At 34.8% G+C, this 17,846-nt stretch overlaps 1 protein-coding gene across 1 annotated transcript in view; it reads right to left on the bottom strand.

Moving 5' to 3' along the window:
- LOC133547805 (rac GTPase-activating protein 1-like) overlaps positions 1-17,846 on the bottom strand; it is a 46,567-nt gene that overhangs the window by 11,527 nt on the left and 17,194 nt on the right. The window contains exons 2-7 of the mRNA XM_061893320.1: positions 7,319-7,413; positions 2,024-2,226; positions 1,794-1,933; positions 1,654-1,726; positions 1,541-1,594; positions 1,361-1,459 (exon numbers count right to left, since the gene is read on the bottom strand). Coding sequence (XP_061749304.1) covers positions 1,361-1,459; positions 1,541-1,594; positions 1,654-1,726; positions 1,794-1,933; positions 2,024-2,226; positions 7,319-7,409 — 660 coding nt within the window. The 5' untranslated portion in view covers positions 7,410-7,413. The remainder of the gene's footprint in view (positions 1-1,360; positions 1,460-1,540; positions 1,595-1,653; positions 1,727-1,793; positions 1,934-2,023; positions 2,227-7,318; positions 7,414-17,846) is intronic.

Raw genomic sequence — 17,846 nt, 5'->3', positions numbered from 1 at the left:
CTCATCCACCTTAATAAAAACGATCTTAAATTTTTGTTTAGTACGGTAGCATTGCTAACCCAACAAGGGACTCCTTCCAGTAGCTCCACCCACTCAGCTGATGACTTTATGACATTCTTTAATAAGAAAATTGAAGTCATTAGAAAGGAGATTAAAGACAATGCGTCCCAGCTACAACTGGGTTCTATTAACACAGATACGACGGTATATACTGCCCTTTCTCTTTCTCTTGTTTTGAGGAAATAACATTAAAAGAATTGTTACAACGTGTAAATGGAATAAAACAAACAACATGTTTACTCGACCCAATTCCTGGGAAACTTATCAAGGAGCTCTTTGTATTATTAGGTCCATCAGTGCTAAATATTATAAACTTATCACTTTCCTCGGGCACTGTTCCCCTAGCATTCAAAAAAGCGGTTATTCATCCTCTCCTTAAAAGACCTAACTTCGATCCTGACCTCATGGTAAACTAGCGACCGGTGTCTCACCTTCCCTTTATTTCAAAAATCCTCAAAAAAAATTGTTGCAGAGCAGCTAAATGAACACTAAGCGTCTAACAATCTATGTGAAACCTTTCAATCCGGTTTCAGGGCAAATCACTCTACTGAGACAGCCCTCGCAAAAATGACTAATGATCCATTTCTAATGATGGATTCTGATGCGTCATTTATATTGCTGCTCCTCGATCTTAGCGCTGCTTTTGATACCGTCGATCATAACATTTTATTAGAACGTATCAAAACACGAATTGGTATGTCAGACTTAACCCTGTCTTGGTTTGACTCTTATCTTACTGACAGGATGCAGTGCGTCTCCCATAACAGTGTGACCTCGGACTATGTTAAGGTAACGTGTGGAGTTCCCCAGGGTTCGGTCCTTGGCCCTGCACTCTTCAGCATCTACATGCTGCCGCTAGGTGACATCATACATGTTAGCTTTCACTGTTATGCTGATGACACCCAACTCTACATGCCCCTAAAGCTGACCAACATGCCGGACTGTAGTCAGCTGGAGGCGTGTTCTAATGAAATTAAACAATGGGGGGTTGCCCACATATGCGGCCCTCTCCAAGGTTTTTCATAGTCATCATTGTCACCGATGTCCCACTGGGTGTGAGTTTTCCTTGCCCTTATGTGGGCCCTACCGAGGATGTCAGAGTGGTTTGTTTTGTGGTTTGTGCAGCCCTTTGAGACACTAGTGATGTAGGGCTATATAAAAAATCATTGATTGATTGATTGATTGATTGTCCTCATATTTTGGTTCCACCCACATACACATTGACGATATACGTGTGTATATGTATGTAGATATGTATGGTTATTGTAACAGTTATCATCCTCATATTTTGTTTTCCTACCTTGCCCAGGGTTTTGGACTCCAGGAGCTCGGCAGAAATATTGCCGCCTCGCCCGAGCCTTCCTACGGGGGCAGCAAGGCTGACACTCATGGACGTGCGCTAGAAGCAGAGAAACATTTTGGAATTGTTTGAGAAACTTCCTGTTTGGTGTCCAGCCGGTCAGTGGGAAGGTGAGATTACCCTCCTCTCTCGCGCACGCGAGCGCAGAGGTTTGATGACAGCAGAGTCCAGGTCCTAAAAAGTCCAAGAAGACGAGCTTAGCGAGCCAAAGTAGCGTGCGATCACAACTTTACCATGTCGTCATCTGTCCGGTCGTAGCTGATGTCGGAGTGCGACAAGAAGGATGACTCGTCGATGGCAGACAATCTGAAGCAGAAATAGTTGATTTATGCAACTTTTACTTTGAAAGGGTCACACACATCAGTCATGTCACCGTTTGCTGCTGCGCTGCAGAGTCACGTTGGGTCCTTTGTGGTCGAAGGCGGCCAGAAGAGATCTCTGCTCCTCGTTCAAGCAGGCGCTGGATCTGCTGTCGTGAACCAGGATGTCGCACATGAGCTGCATCTGCCGCTGCTGTCAGAATAAAAGCATGGATCTCAGTCAGCACAGAGCCACGTTCAGGTCTTTTTTTGGAAGCAAGGATGAAGAAAGAAAGTTCCTTGCCAGGTAATGGTAGTCACCCTCCATCTTGTAGCGCTTCTTCATTTCCACGTCCAGCTGGTTGCGGGCGTGCTTCAGTTTGACCTCCAGAGCAGCTTTGGCCACGTCCGACTTGACCAGCAGCTCCTTGTACTTCTTCATCTCCAACTCCGCCTGCAGCCATCGCTTCCGGAAGCTCTCAAAGTTGTTCACCACTTCCAGGAACTCTGAACGGCAGATGCTCAAGGTTCTCGAGAATGTCACGTCTAATTCTACATTTATGTCTTCTACTTCTTTAAAGGTTCTCGAGAATGTCACGTCTAATTCTACATTTATGTCTTCTACTTCTTTAAAGGTTCTCGAGAATGTCAGGTCTAATTCTACATTTATGTCTTCTACTTCTTTAAAGGTTCTCTAGAATGTCACGTCTAATTCTACATTTATGTCTTCTACTTCTTTAAAGGTTCTCTAGAATGTCACGTCTAATTCTACATTTATGTCTTCTACTTCTTTAAAGGTTCTCTAGAATGTCACGTCTAATTCTACATTTATGTCTTCTACTTCTTTAAAGGTTCTCTAGAATGTCACGTCTAATTCTACATTTATGTCTTCTACTTCTTTAAAGGTTCTCTAGAATGTCACGTCTAATTCTACATTTATGTCTTCTACTTCTTTAAAGGTTCTCTAGAATGTCACGTCTAATTCTACATTTATGTCTTCTACTTCTTTAAAGGTTCTCTAGAATGTCATTTCATCTTCTACTGCTTTAAAAGGTTCTCTAGAATGTCATTTCATCTTCTACTGCTTTAAAAGGTTCTCTAGAATGTCATTTCATCTTCTACTTCTTTAAAAGGTTCTCTAGAATGTCATTTCATCTTTTACCTCTTTAAACGGTTCTCTAGAATGTCACGTCTAATTCTACATTTATGTCTTCTACTTCTTTAAAGGTTCTCTAGAATGTCATTTCATCTTCTACTTCTTTAAAAGGTTCTCTAGAATGTCATTTCATCTTCTACTTCTTTAAAAGGTTCTCTAGAATGTCATTTCATCTTCTACTTCTTTAAAAGGTTCTCTAGAATGTCATTTCATCTTCTACTTCTTTAAAAGGTTCTGTAGAATGTAATTTCATCTTCTACTTCTTTAAACGGTTCTCTAGAATGTCATTTCATCTTCTACTTCTTTAAAAGGTTGTATAGAATGTCATTTCATCTTCTACTTCTTTAAAAGGTTCTCTAGAATGTCATTTCATCTTCTACTTCTTTAAAAGGTTCTCTAGAATGTCATTTAATCTTTTACCTCTTTAAACGGTTCTCTAGAATGTCATTTCATCTTCTACTTCTTTAAAAGGTTGTCTAGAATGTCATTTCATCTTCTACTTCTTTAAAAGGTTCTCTAGAATGTCATTTCATCTTTTACCTCTTTAAACGGTTCTCTAGAATGTCATTTTATCTTCTACTTCTTTAAAAGGTTGTCTAGAATGTCATTTCATCTTCTACTTCTTTAAAAGGTTCTCTAGAATTTCATTTCATCTTCTACTTCTTTAAAAGGTTCTCTAGAATGTCATTTCATCTTCTACTTCTTTAAAAGGTTCTCTAGAATGTCATTTCATCTTCTACTTCTTTAAAAGGTTGTCTAGAATGTCATTTCATCTTCTACTTCTTTAAAAGGTTCTCTAGAATTTCATTTCATCTTCTACTTCTTTAAAAGGTTCTCTAGAATGTCATTTCATCTTCTACTTCTTTAAAAGGTTCTCTAGAATGTCATTTCATCTTCTTCCTTCGTATTTCCATGAGAAGATTTCAAATAGGAGTTCCAATCTCACACTTTGTTCTGATTCCAAGTTATGCGAAGTCCAATATGGTTTCCTAACCTTTTCCAGCTGGGGACACAAGTGTTCCACTACAGAGGGGCCCGGGGCCCGGGGCCCACTCCAATAGGGTTAACACTGAATGAGTCATCTTACTCCTGATTTTGATGACCCTCAACAACGGCATGTGACCTCCAAACAGCTGACCACCTCGTCAAATGATCATACAAATGTGCTCATCACAAAGATGATGAAACATACTTTAGGCTTAGGTCAGGCTGATTAGAAAAATGTGTACTAACCAAATAAACTGAGGGGACTCAAATAATCCTCTTTTTTCATAAAATGATATCATGGTAGCAATAAGAATGTTGAACAAAACTGTCATTAAAATTCAAGTGCAAATGAAAGCACTTTAGTCCTATTTTTGCGCTAAAGAAACTTCTGTACGACTTGAGCATGAATGGACTTTTCCAGCATATTATCATTGGACTTGGACCTGGAGAACATGAGGACTTGGACCTGGAGAACATGAGGACTGAACATTCCATATCCTGTAGCAAGGAGGTACAAACTTAGTCTCTGCTCAGTGACCTTGGTCTGGTGGCAGACGTGGACTGGAGCTAGTACTCGGAGCCGGTCAGAATCTCTCTCTTATCTTGATTTAGTAGTCCCTTGCCCTGGCCTTGTGACCTTTCATCTGACCATCCTAGAGGTCAAAGTGCCCTTTCTACGCCAGTCAGAGGGATTTTTCCTATCGTGTCTCTCGTCTGATGACAAGACATTTCTTTGAATTGAACAAATAATAAAAGGTGTAAGTAGCCAGCGCTCCGGCTGCTGGGAACGCTTAGAAAAGATGGATAGTTTTGACATGTGTGTTTCAGCCTATTTCTTATGTCTACTTTGTTGAAAGTATTAACTATAAATGTAGGGCTATATAAACAAACATTGATTGATTGATTGAAGTGTTGTACTTCACTTTGGGATTCAACTGTGAGGTGCACTTTCTCCTTTGGCCAGCGGGGGGCAGCGTAGCCCGCTTTCCAGCAGTGCACAACAAGGACTTCCTGAGCAGTATCACCCCCCTGTATCCTTCTCATGCCAAAGTATCATCGCTATGTATCCTTCTCATGACAAACAAAGTATCATTGCTGTGTATCCTTCTCATGACAAAGTATCACTGCTATGTATCCTTCTCATGCCAAACAAAGTATCACCGCTATGTATCCTTCTCATGCCAAACAAAGTATCACTGCTATGTATCCTTCTCATGCCAAACAAAGTATCACCGCTATGTATCCTTCTCATGCCAAACAAAGTATCATCGCTTTGTATCCTTCTCATGCCAAACAAAGTATCACCGCTATGTATCCTTCTCATGCCAAACAAAGTATCACCGCTATGTATCCTTCTCATGCCAAACAAAGTATCATCGCTTTGTATCCTTCTCATGCCAAACAAAGTATCACCGCTATGTATCCTTCTCATGCCAAACAAAGTATCATCGCTTTGTATCCTTCTCATGCCAAACAAAGTATCACCGCTATGTATCCTTCTCATGCCAAACAAAGTATCACTGCTATATATCCTTCTCATGCCAAACAAAGTATCATCGCTTTGTATCCTTCTCATGCCAAACAAAGTATCACCGCTATGTATCCTTCTCATGCCAAACAAAGTATCACTGCTATATATCCTTCTCATGCCAAACAAAGTATCATCGCTTTGTATCCTTCTCATGCCAAACAAGGTATCATCGCTGTGTATCGTTGAGTTGCATGGGAATATTGGACTGTGCTGTATTATTTGTTGGCTGAGATGTTTATTTCTCCTTTTACACAGCATCATGCATGTGTTGTAGTAGTAGGTGTTTATTTCTCCTTTTACACAGCATCATGCATGTGTTGTAGTAGTAGGTGTTTATTTCTCCTTTTACACAGCATCATGCATGTGTTGTAGTAGTAGGTGTTTATTTCTCCTTTTACACAGCATCATGCATGTGTTGTAGTAGTAGGTGTTTATTTCTCCTTTTACACAGCATCATGCATGTGTTGTAGTAGTAGGTGTTTATTTCTCCTTTTACACAGCATCATGCATGTGTTGTAGTAGTAGGTGTTTATTTCTCCTTTTACACAGCATCATGCATGTGTTGTAGTAGTAGGTGTTTATTTCTCCTTTTACACAGCATCATGCATGTGTTGTAGTAGTAGGTGTTTATTTCTCCTTTTACACAGCATCATGCATGTGTTGTAGTAGTAGGTGTTTATTTCTCCTTTTACACAGCATCATGCATGTGTTGTAGTAGTAGGTGTTTATTTCTCCTTTTACACAGCATCATGCATGTGTTGTAGTAGTAGGTGTTTATTTCTCCTTTTACACAGCATCATGCATGTGTTGTAGTAGTAGGTGTTTATTTCTCCTTTTACACAGCATCATGCATGTGTTGTAGTAGTAGGTGTTTATTTCTCCTTTTACACAGCATCATGCATGTGTTGTAGTAGTAGGTGTTTATTTCTCCTTTTACACAGCATCATGCATGTGTTGTAGTAGTAGGTGTTTATTCCTCCTTTTACACAGCATCATGCATGTGTTGTAGTAGTAGGTGTTTATTTCTCCTTTTACACAGCATCATGCATGTGTTGTAGTAGTAGGTGTTTATTTCTCCTTTTACACAGCATCATGCATGTGTTGCAGTAGTAGGTGTTTATTTCTCCTTTTACACAGCATCATGCATGTGTTGTAGTAGTAGGTGTTTATTTCTCCTTTTACACAGCATCAAGCATGTGTTGTAGTAGTAGGTGTTTATTTCTCCTTTTACACAGCATCAAGCATGTGTTGTAGTAGTAGGTGTTTATTTCTCCTTTTACACAGCATCATGCATGTGTTGTAGTAGTAGGTGTTTATTTCTCCTTTTACACAGCATCAAGCATGTGTTGTAGTAGTAGGTGTTTATTTCTCCTTTTACACAGCATCATGCATGTGTTGTAGTAGTAGGTGTTTATTTCTCCTTTTACACAGCATCATGCATGTGTTGTAGTAGTAGGTGTTTATTTCTCCTTTTACACAGCATCAAGCATGTGTTGTAGTAGTAGGTGTTTATTTCTCCTTTTACACAGCATCAAGCATGTGTTGTAGTAGTAGGTGTTTATTTCTCCTTTTACACAGCATCATGCATGTGCTGTAGTAGTAGGTGTTTATTTCTCCTTTTACACAGCATCATGCATGTGTTGTAGTAGTAGGTGTTTATTTCTCCTTTTACACAGCATCATGCATGTGTTGTAGTAGTCGTAGATTCCCTCCCCTGTGTGTGTGTTGGCCCCTCCTCCCACTCTTTAGGGCTTTTGTTTCTGGGGCCCAGACTGTGGCGCTCCACCCCGAGTCCACGTAACCTCGTCCAAATGATTTTGGGTGAATTGAGGCCGCAAAGCTAGGAAGTATTTCAACAAGTGTAGACGTCTTGTAAAGAATGAACTTTGAATGTTTGTGACTAAGACGTGTTTGGGCAGACTCACCGAGCTCGGTGGTCCTGGCACTTTCCTCCATTGCCATTCCTTGGAGACAAAGCGCCAGCATCTCCTCAACGATGAGTCGAGACTCTCCCATCCTTCTGCAACATTAAAGTGAAGTGAAGTGAATTATATTTATATAGCGCTTTTCTCTAGTGACTCAAAGCGCTTTACATAGTGAAACCCAATATCTAAGTTACATTTAAACCAGGGTGGTTGGCACTGGGAGCAGGTGGGTAAAGTGTCTTGCCCAAGGACACAACGGCAGTGACTAGGATGGCGGAAGCGGGAATCGAACCTGCAACCCTCAAGTTGCTGGCACGGCCACTCTACCAACCGAGCTATGCCGGTTATTATTGTGAAGTTCTTCTCCCTCGCCACTTCCTGTGTGACCAGGCACAGCAGCTTTACACATTTGGAATCCCGTTCTGAGTTTGATTGACATGTTTAATTGTAATTTGGACAAAGTCACGTTTAGAAGGAAACAAGTTTGATGGACGTGTTTAAACTCACGTTTAAAGTTTGATTGACGTGTTTAATTGTAATTTGGACAAAGTCACGTTTAGAAGGAAACAAGTTTGATGGACGTGTTTAATTGTAATTTGGACAAAGTCATGTTTAAAGTTTGATTGACGTGTTTAATTGTAATTTGGACAAAGTCACGTTTAAAGTTTGATTGACGTGTTTAATTGTAATTTGGACAAAGTCACGTTTAAAGTTTGATTGACGTGTTTGATTGTAATTTGGACAAAGTCACGTTTAAAGTTTGATTGACGTGTTTAATTGTAATTTGGACAAACTCACGTTTAGAAGGAAACAAGTTTGATGGACGTGTTTAATTGTAATTTGGACAAAGTCACGTTTAAAGTTTGATTGACGTGTTTAATTGTAATTTGGACAAAGTCACGTTTAAAGTTTGATTGACGTGTTTAATTGTAATTTGGACAAAGTCACGTTTAAAGTTTGATTGACGTGTTTAATTGTAATTTGGACAAAGTCACGTTTAAAGTTTGATTGACGTGTTTAATTGTAATTTGGACAAAGTCACGTTTAAAGTTTGATTGACGTGTTTAATTGTAATTTGGACAAAGTCACGTTTAAAGTTTGATTGACGTGTTTAATTGTAATTTGGACAAACTCACGTTTAGAAGGAAACAAGTTTGATGGACGTGTTTAATTGTAATTTGGACAAAGTCACGTTTAAAGTTTGATTGACGTGTTTAATTGTAATTTGGACAAAGTCACGTTTAAAGTTTGATTGACGTGTTTAATTGTAATTTGGACAAAGTCACGTTTAAAGTTTGATTGACGTGTTTAATTGTAATTTGGACAAAGTCACGTTTAAAGTTTGATTGACGTGTTTAATTGTAATTTGGACAAAGTCACGTTTAAAGTTTGATTGACGTGTTTAATTGTAATTTGGACAAAGTCACGTTTAAAGTTTGATTGACGTGTTTAATTGTAATTTGGACAAACTCACGTTTAAAGTTTGATTGACGTGTTTAATTGTAATTTGGACAAAGTCACGTTTAAAGTTTGATTGACGTGTTTAATTGTAATTTGGACAAAGTCACGTTTAAAGTTTGATTGACGTGTTTAATTGTAATTTGGACAAACTCACGTTTAGAAGGAAACACGTTTGATTGACGTGTTTAATTGTAATTTGGACAAAGTCACGTTTAAAGTTTGATTGACGTGTTTAATTGTAATTTGGACAAAGTCACGTTTAAAGTTTGATTGACGTGTTTAATTGTAATTTGGACAAAGTCACGTTTAAAGTTTGATTGACGTGTTTAATTGTAATTTGGACAAAGTCACGTTTAAAGTTTGATTGACGTGTTTAATTGTAATTTGGACAAAGTCACGTTTAAAGTTTGATTGACGTGTTTAATTGTAATTTGGACAAACTCACGTTTAGAAGGAAACAAGTTTGATTGACGTGTTTAATTGTAATTTGGACAAAGTCACGTTTAAAGTTTGATTGACGTGTTTAATTGTAATTTGGACAAAGTCACGTTTAAAGTTTGATTGACGTGTTTAATTGTAATTTGGACAAAGTCACGTTTAAAGTTTGATTGACGTGTTTAATTGTAATTTGGACAAAGTCACGTTTAAAGTTTGATTGACGTGTTTAATTGTAATTTGGACAAAGTCACGTTTAAAGTTTGATTGACGTGTTTAATTGTAATTTGGACAAAGTCACGTTTAAAGTTTGATTGACGTGTTTGATTGTAATTTGGACAAAGTCACGTTTAAAGTTTGATTGACGTGTTTGATTGTAATTTGGACAAAGTCACGTTTAAAGTTTGATTGACGTGTTTAATTGTAATTTGGACAAAGTCACGTTTAAAGTTTGATTGACGTGTTTGATTGTAATTTGGACAAAGTCACGTTTAAAGTTTGATTGACGTGTTTGATTGTAATTTGGACAAAGTCACGTTTAAAGTTTGATTGACGTGTTTAATTGTAATTTGGACAAAGTCACGTTTAAAGTTTGATTGACGTGTTTAATTGTAATTTGGACAAAGTCACGTTTAAAGTTTGATTGACGTGTTTAATTGTAATTTGGACAAAGTCACGTTTAAAGTTTGATTGACGTGTTTAATTGTAATTTGGACAAAGTCACGTTTAAAGTTTGATTGACGTGTTTAATTGTAATTTGGACAAAGTCACGTTTAAAGTTTGATTGACGTGTTTAATTGTAATTTGGACAAAGTCACGTTTAAAGTTTGATTGACGTGTTTAATTGTAATTTGGACAAAGTCACGTTTAAAGTTTGATTGACGTGTTTAATTGTAATTTGGACAAACTCACGTTTAGAAGGAAACAAGTTTGATTGACGTGTTTAATTGTAATTTGGACAAAGTCACGTTTAAAGTTTGATTGACGTGTTTAATTGTAATTTGGACAAACTCACGTTTAGAAGGAAACAAGTTTGATTGACGTGTTTAATTGTAATTTGGACAAAGTCACGTTTAAAGTTTGATTGACGTGTTTAATTGTAATTTGGACAAAGTCACGTTTAAAGTTTGATTGACGTGTTTAATTGTAATTTGGACAAAGTCACGTTTAAAGTTTGATTGACGTGTTTAATTGTAATTTGGACAAAGTCACGTTTAAAGTTTGATTGACGTGTTTAATTGTAATTTGGACAAACTCACGTTTAGAAGGAAACAAGTTTGATTGACGTGTTTAATTGTAATTTGGACAAAGTCACGTTTAAAGTTTGATTGACGTGTTTAATTGTAATTTGGACAAACTCACGTTTAAAGTTTGATTGACGTGTTTAATTGTAATTTGGACAAACTCACGTTTAAAGTTTGATTGACGTGTTTAATTGTAATTTGGACAAAGTCACGTTTAAAGTTTGATTGACGTGTTTAATTGTAATTTGGACAAAGTCACGTTTAAAGTTTGATTGACGTGTTTAATTGTAATTTGGACAAACTCACGTTTAGAAGGAAACAAGTTTGATTGACGTGTTTAATTGTAATTTGGACAAAGTCACGTTTAAAGTTTGATTGACGTGTTTAATTGTAATTTGGACAAAGTCACGTTTAGAAGGAAACAAGTTTGATGGACGTGTTTAATTGTAATTTGGACAAAGTCACGTTTAAAGTTTGATTGACGTGTTTAATTGTAATTTGGACAAAGTCACGTTTAAAGTTTGATTGACGTGTTTAATTGTAATTTGGACAAAGTCACGTTTAAAGTTTGATTGACGTGTTTGATTGTAATTTGGACAAAGTCACGTTTAAAGTTTGATTGACGTGTTTAATTGTAATTTGGACAAACTCACGTTTAGAAGGAAACAAGTTTGATGGACGTGTTTAATTGTAATTTGGACAAAGTCACGTTTAAAGTTTGATTGACGTGTTTAATTGTAATTTGGACAAAGTCACGTTTAAAGTTTGATTGACGTGTTTAATTGTAATTTGGACAAAGTCACGTTTAAAGTTTGATTGACGTGTTTAATTGTAATTTGGACAAAGTCACGTTTAAAGTTTGATTGACGTGTTTAATTGTAATTTGGACAAACTCACGTTTAGAAGGAAACAAGTTTGATGGACGTGTTTAATTGTAATTTGGACAAAGTCACGTTTAAAGTTTGATTGACGTGTTTAATTGTAATTTGGACAAAGTCACGTTTAAAGTTTGATTGACGTGTTTAATTGTAATTTGGACAAAGTCACGTTTAAAGTTTGATTGACGTGTTTAATTGTAATTTGGACAAAGTCACGTTTAAAGTTTGATTGACGTGTTTAATTGTAATTTGGACAAAGTCACGTTTAAAGTTTGATTGACGTGTTTAATTGTAATTTGGACAAAGTCACGTTTAAAGTTTGATTGACGTGTTTAATTGTAATTTGGACAAACTCACGTTTAAAGTTTGATTGACGTGTTTAATTGTAATTTGGACAAAGTCACGTTTAAAGTTTGATTGACGTGTTTAATTGTAATTTGGACAAAGTCACGTTTAAAGTTTGATTGACGTGTTTAATTGTAATTTGGACAAACTCACGTTTAGAAGGAAACACGTTTGATTGACGTGTTTAATTGTAATTTGGACAAAGTCACGTTTAAAGTTTGATTGACGTGTTTAATTGTAATTTGGACAAAGTCACGTTTAAAGTTTGATTGACGTGTTTAATTGTAATTTGGACAAAGTCACGTTTAAAGTTTGATTGACGTGTTTAATTGTAATTTGGACAAAGTCACGTTTAAAGTTTGATTGACGTGTTTAATTGTAATTTGGACAAAGTCACGTTTAAAGTTTGATTGACGTGTTTAATTGTAATTTGGACAAACTCACGTTTAGAAGGAAACAAGTTTGATTGACGTGTTTAATTGTAATTTGGACAAAGTCACGTTTAAAGTTTGATTGACGTGTTTAATTGTAATTTGGACAAAGTCACGTTTAAAGTTTGATTGACGTGTTTAATTGTAATTTGGACAAAGTCACGTTTAAAGTTTGATTGACGTGTTTAATTGTAATTTGGACAAAGTCACGTTTAAAGTTTGATTGACGTGTTTAATTGTAATTTGGACAAAGTCACGTTTAAAGTTTGATTGACGTGTTTAATTGTAATTTGGACAAAGTCACGTTTAAAGTTTGATTGACGTGTTTGATTGTAATTTGGACAAAGTCACGTTTAAAGTTTGATTGACGTGTTTGATTGTAATTTGGACAAAGTCACGTTTAAAGTTTGATTGACGTGTTTAATTGTAATTTGGACAAAGTCACGTTTAAAGTTTGATTGACGTGTTTGATTGTAATTTGGACAAAGTCACGTTTAAAGTTTGATTGACGTGTTTGATTGTAATTTGGACAAAGTCACGTTTAAAGTTTGATTGACGTGTTTAATTGTAATTTGGACAAAGTCACGTTTAAAGTTTGATTGACGTGTTTAATTGTAATTTGGACAAAGTCACGTTTAAAGTTTGATTGACGTGTTTAATTGTAATTTGGACAAAGTCACGTTTAAAGTTTGATTGACGTGTTTAATTGTAATTTGGACAAAGTCACGTTTAAAGTTTGATTGACGTGTTTAATTGTAATTTGGACAAAGTCACGTTTAAAGTTTGATTGACGTGTTTAATTGTAATTTGGACAAAGTCACGTTTAAAGTTTGATTGACGTGTTTAATTGTAATTTGGACAAACTCACGTTTAGAAGGAAACAAGTTTGATTGACGTGTTTAATTGTAATTTGGACAAAGTCACGTTTAAAGTTTGATTGACGTGTTTAATTGTAATTTGGACAAACTCACGTTTAGAAGGAAACAAGTTTGATTGACGTGTTTAATTGTAATTTGGACAAAGTCACGTTTAAAGTTTGATTGACGTGTTTAATTGTAATTTGGACAAAGTCACGTTTAAAGTTTGATTGACGTGTTTAATTGTAATTTGGACAAAGTCACGTTTAAAGTTTGATTGACGTGTTTAATTGTAATTTGGACAAAGTCACGTTTAAAGTTTGATTGACGTGTTTAATTGTAATTTGGACAAACTCACGTTTAGAAGGAAACAAGTTTGATTGACGTGTTTAATTGTAATTTGGACAAAGTCACGTTTAAAGTTTGATTGACGTGTTTAATTGTAATTTGGACAAACTCACGTTTAAAGTTTGATTGACGTGTTTAATTGTAATTTGGACAAACTCACGTTTAAAGTTTGATTGACGTGTTTAATTGTAATTTGGACAAAGTCACGTTTAAAGTTTGATTGACGTGTTTAATTGTAATTTGGACAAAGTCACGTTTAAAGTTTGATTGACGTGTTTAATTGTAATTTGGACAAACTCACGTTTAGAAGGAAACAAGTTTGATTGACGTGTTTAATTGTAATTTGGACAAAGTCACGTTTAAAGTTTGATTGACGTGTTTAATTGTAATTTGGACAAAGTCACGTTTAAAGTTTGATTGACGTGTTTAATTGTAATTTGGACAAAGTCACGTTTAAAGTTTGATTGACGTGTTTAATTGTAATTTGGACAAAGTCACGTTTAAAGTTTGATTGACGTGTTTAATTGTAATTTGGACAAAGTCACGTTTAAAGTTTGATTGACGTGTTTAATTGTAATTTGGACAAAGTCACGTTTAAAGTTTGATTGACGTGTTTAATTGTAATTTGGACAAAGTCACGTTTAAAGTTTGATTGACGTGTTTGATTGTAATTTGGACAAAGTCACGTTTAAAGTTTGATTGACGTGTTTGATTGTAATTTGGACAAAGTCACGTTTAAAGTTTGATTGACGTGTTTAATTGTAATTTGGACAAAGTCACGTTTAAAGTTTGATTGACGTGTTTAATTGTAATTTGGACAAAGTCACGTTTAAAGTTTGATTGACGTGTTTAATTGTAATTTGGACAAAGTCACGTTTAAAGTTTGATTGACGTGTTTAATTGTAATTTGGACAAACTCACGTTTAGAAGGAAACAAGTTTGATTGACGTGTTTAATTGTAATTTGGACAAAGTCACGTTTAAAGTTTGATTGACGTGTTTAATTGTAATTTGGACAAAGTCACGTTTAAAGTTTGATTGACGTGTTTAATTGTAATTTGGACAAAGTCACGTTTAAAGTTTGATTGACGTGTTTAATTGTAATTTGGACAAAGTCACGTTTAAAGTTTGATTGACGTGTTTAATTGTAATTTGGACAAAGTCACGTTTAAAGTTTGATTGACGTGTTTGATTGTAATTTGGACAAAGTCACGTTTAAAGTTTGATTGACGTGTTTGATTGTAATTTGGACAAAGTCACGTTTAAAGTTTGATTGACGTGTTTAATTGTAATTTGGACAAAGTCACGTTTAAAGTTTGATTGACGTGTTTGATTGTAATTTGGACAAAGTCACGTTTAAAGTTTGATTGACGTGTTTGATTGTAATTTGGACAAAGTCACGTTTAAAGTTTGATTGACGTGTTTAATTGTAATTTGGACAAAGTCACGTTTAAAGTTTGATTGACGTGTTTGATTGTAATTTGGACAAAGTCACGTTTAAAGTTTGATTGACGTGTTTAATTGTAATTTGGACAAACTCACGTATAAAGTTTGATTGACGTGTTTAATTGTAATTTGGACAAAGTCACGTTTAAAGTTTGATTGACGTGTTTAATTGTAATTTGGACAAAGTCACGTTTAAAGTTTGATTGACGTGTTTAATTGTAATTTGGACAAAGTCACGTTTAAGGTTTGATTGACGTGTTTAATTGTAATTTGGACAAAGTCACGTTTAAAGTTTGATTGACGTGTTTAATTGTAATTTGGACAAAGTCACGTTTAAAGTTTGATTGACGTGTTTAATTGTAATTTGGACAAACTCACGTTTAGAAGGAAACAAGTTTGATTGACGTGTTTAATTGTAATTTGGACAAAGTCACGTTTAAAGTTTGATTGACGTGTTTAATTGTAATTTGGACAAAGTCACGTTTAAAGTTTGATTGACGTGTTTAATTGTAATTTGGACAAAGTCACGTTTAAAGTTTGATTGACGTGTTTAATTGTAATTTGGACAAAGTCACGTTTAAAGTTTGATTGACGTGTTTAATTGTAATTTGGACAAAGTCACGTTTAAAGTTTGATTGACGTGTTTAATTGTAATTTGGACAAAGTCACGTTTAAAGTTTGATTGACGTGTTTAATTGTAATTTGGACAAACTCACGTTTAGAAGGAAACAAGTTTGATTGACGTGTTTAATTGTAATTTGGACAAAGTCACGTTTAAAGTTTGATTGACGTGTTTAATTGTAATTTGGACAAACTCACGTTTAGAAGGAAACAAGTTTGATTGACGTGTTTAATTGTAATTTGGACAAAGTCACGTTTAAAGTTTGATTGACGTGTTTAATTGTAATTTGGACAAAGTCACGTTTAAAGTTTGATTGACGTGTTTAATTGTAATTTGGACAAAGTCACGTTTAAAGTTTGATTGACGTGTTTAATTGTAATTTGGACAAAGTCACGTTTAAAGTTTGATTGACGTGTTTAATTGTAATTTGGACAAAGTCACGTTTAAAGTTTGATTGACGTGTTTAATTGTAATTTGGACAAAGTCACGTTTAAAGTTTGATTGACGTGTTTAATTGTAATTTGGACAAACTCACGTTTAGAAGGAAACAAGTTTGATTGACGTGTTTAATTGTAATTTGGACAAAGTCACGTTTAAAGTTTGATTGACGTGTTTAATTGTAATTTGGACAAAGTCACGTTTAAAGTTTGATTGACGTGTTTAATTGTAATTTGGACAAAGTCACGTTTAAAGTTTGATTGACGTGTTTAATTGTAATTTGGACAAAGTCACGTTTAAAGTTTGATTGACGTGTTTAATTGTAATTTGGACAAACTCACGTTTAGAAGGAAACAAGTTTGATTGACGTGTTTAATTGTAATTTGGACAAAGTCACGTTTAAAGTTTGATTGACGTGTTTAATTGTAATTTGGACAAAGTCACGTTTAAAGTTTGATTGACGTGTTTAATTGTAATTTGGACAAAGTCACGTTTAAAGTTTGATTGACGTGTTTAATTGTAATTTGGACAAAGTCACGTTTAAGGTTTGATTGACGTGTTTAATTGTAATTTGGACAAAGTCACGTTTAAAGTTTGATTGACGTGTTTAATTGTAATTTGGACAAAGTCACGTTTAAAGTTTGATTGACGTGTTTAATTGTAATTTGGACAAACTCACGTTTAGAAGGAAACAAGTTTGATTGACGTGTTTAATTGTAATTTGGACAAAGTCACGTTTAAAGTTTGATTGACGTGTTTAATTGTAATTTGGACAAAGTCACGTTTAAAGTTTGATTGACGTGTTTAATTGTAATTTGGACAAAGTCACGTTTAAAGTTTGATTGACGTGTTTAATTGTAATTTGGACAAAGTCACGTTTAAAGTTTGATTGACGTGTTTAATTGTAATTTGGACAAAGTCACGTTTAAAGTTTGATTGACGTGTTTAATTGTAATTTGGACAAAGTCACGTTTAAAGTTTGATTGACGTGTTTAATTGTAATTTGGACAAACTCACGTTTAGAAGGAAACAAGTTTGATTGACGTGTTTAATTGTAATTTGGACAAAGTCACGTTTAAAGTTTGATTGACGTGTTTAATTGTAATTTGGACAAAGTCACGTTTAAAGTTTGATTGACGTGTTTAATTGTAATTTGGACAAAGTCACGTTTAAAGTTTGATTGACGTGTTTAATTGTAATTTGGACAAAGTCACGTTTAAAGTTTGATTGACGTGTTTAATTGTAATTTGGACAAACTCACGTTTAGAAGGAAACAAGTTTGATTGACGTGTTTAATTGTAATTTGGACAAAGTCACGTTTAAAGTTTGATTGACGTGTTTAATTGTAATTTGGACAAAGTCACGTTTAAAGTTTGATTGACGTGTTTAATTGTAATTTGGACAAAGTCACGTTTAAAGTTTGATTGACGTGTTTGATTGTAATTTGGACAAAGTCACGTTTAAAGTTTGATTGACGTGTTTAATTGTAATTTGGACAAAGTCACGTTTAAAGTTTGATTGACGTGTTTAATTGTAATTTGGACAAAGTCACGTTTAAAGTTTGATTGACGTGTTTGATTGTAATTTGGACAAAGTCACGTTTAAAGTTTGATTGACGTGTTTGATTGTAATTTGGACAAAGTCACGTTTAAAGTTTGATTGACGTGTTTAATTGTAATTTGGACAAAGTCACGTTTAAAGTTTGATTGACGTGTTTAATTGTAATTTGGACAAAGTCACGTTTAAAGTTTGATTGACGTGTTTAATTGTAATTTGGACAAAGTCACGTTTAAAGTTTGATTGACGTGTTTAATTGTAATTTGGACAAAGTCACGTTTAAAGTTTGATTGACGTGTTTAATTGTAATTTGGACAAACTCACGTTTAAAGTTTGATTGACGTGTTTAATTGTAATTTGGACAAAGTCACGTTTAAAGTTTGATTGACGTGTTTAATTGTAATTTGGACAAAGTCACGTTTAAAGTTTGATTGACGTGTTTAATTGTAATTTGGACAAAGTCACGT

This window comes from Nerophis ophidion, unplaced genomic scaffold (assembly GCF_033978795.1).
Source record: "Nerophis ophidion isolate RoL-2023_Sa unplaced genomic scaffold, RoL_Noph_v1.0 HiC_scaffold_185, whole genome shotgun sequence".
Lineage (NCBI taxonomy): Eukaryota > Metazoa > Chordata > Actinopteri > Syngnathiformes > Syngnathidae > Nerophis > Nerophis ophidion.
The sequence above is the reverse complement of the archived record's forward strand: the minus strand, read 5'-3'. Positions and strand labels throughout refer to the sequence as shown.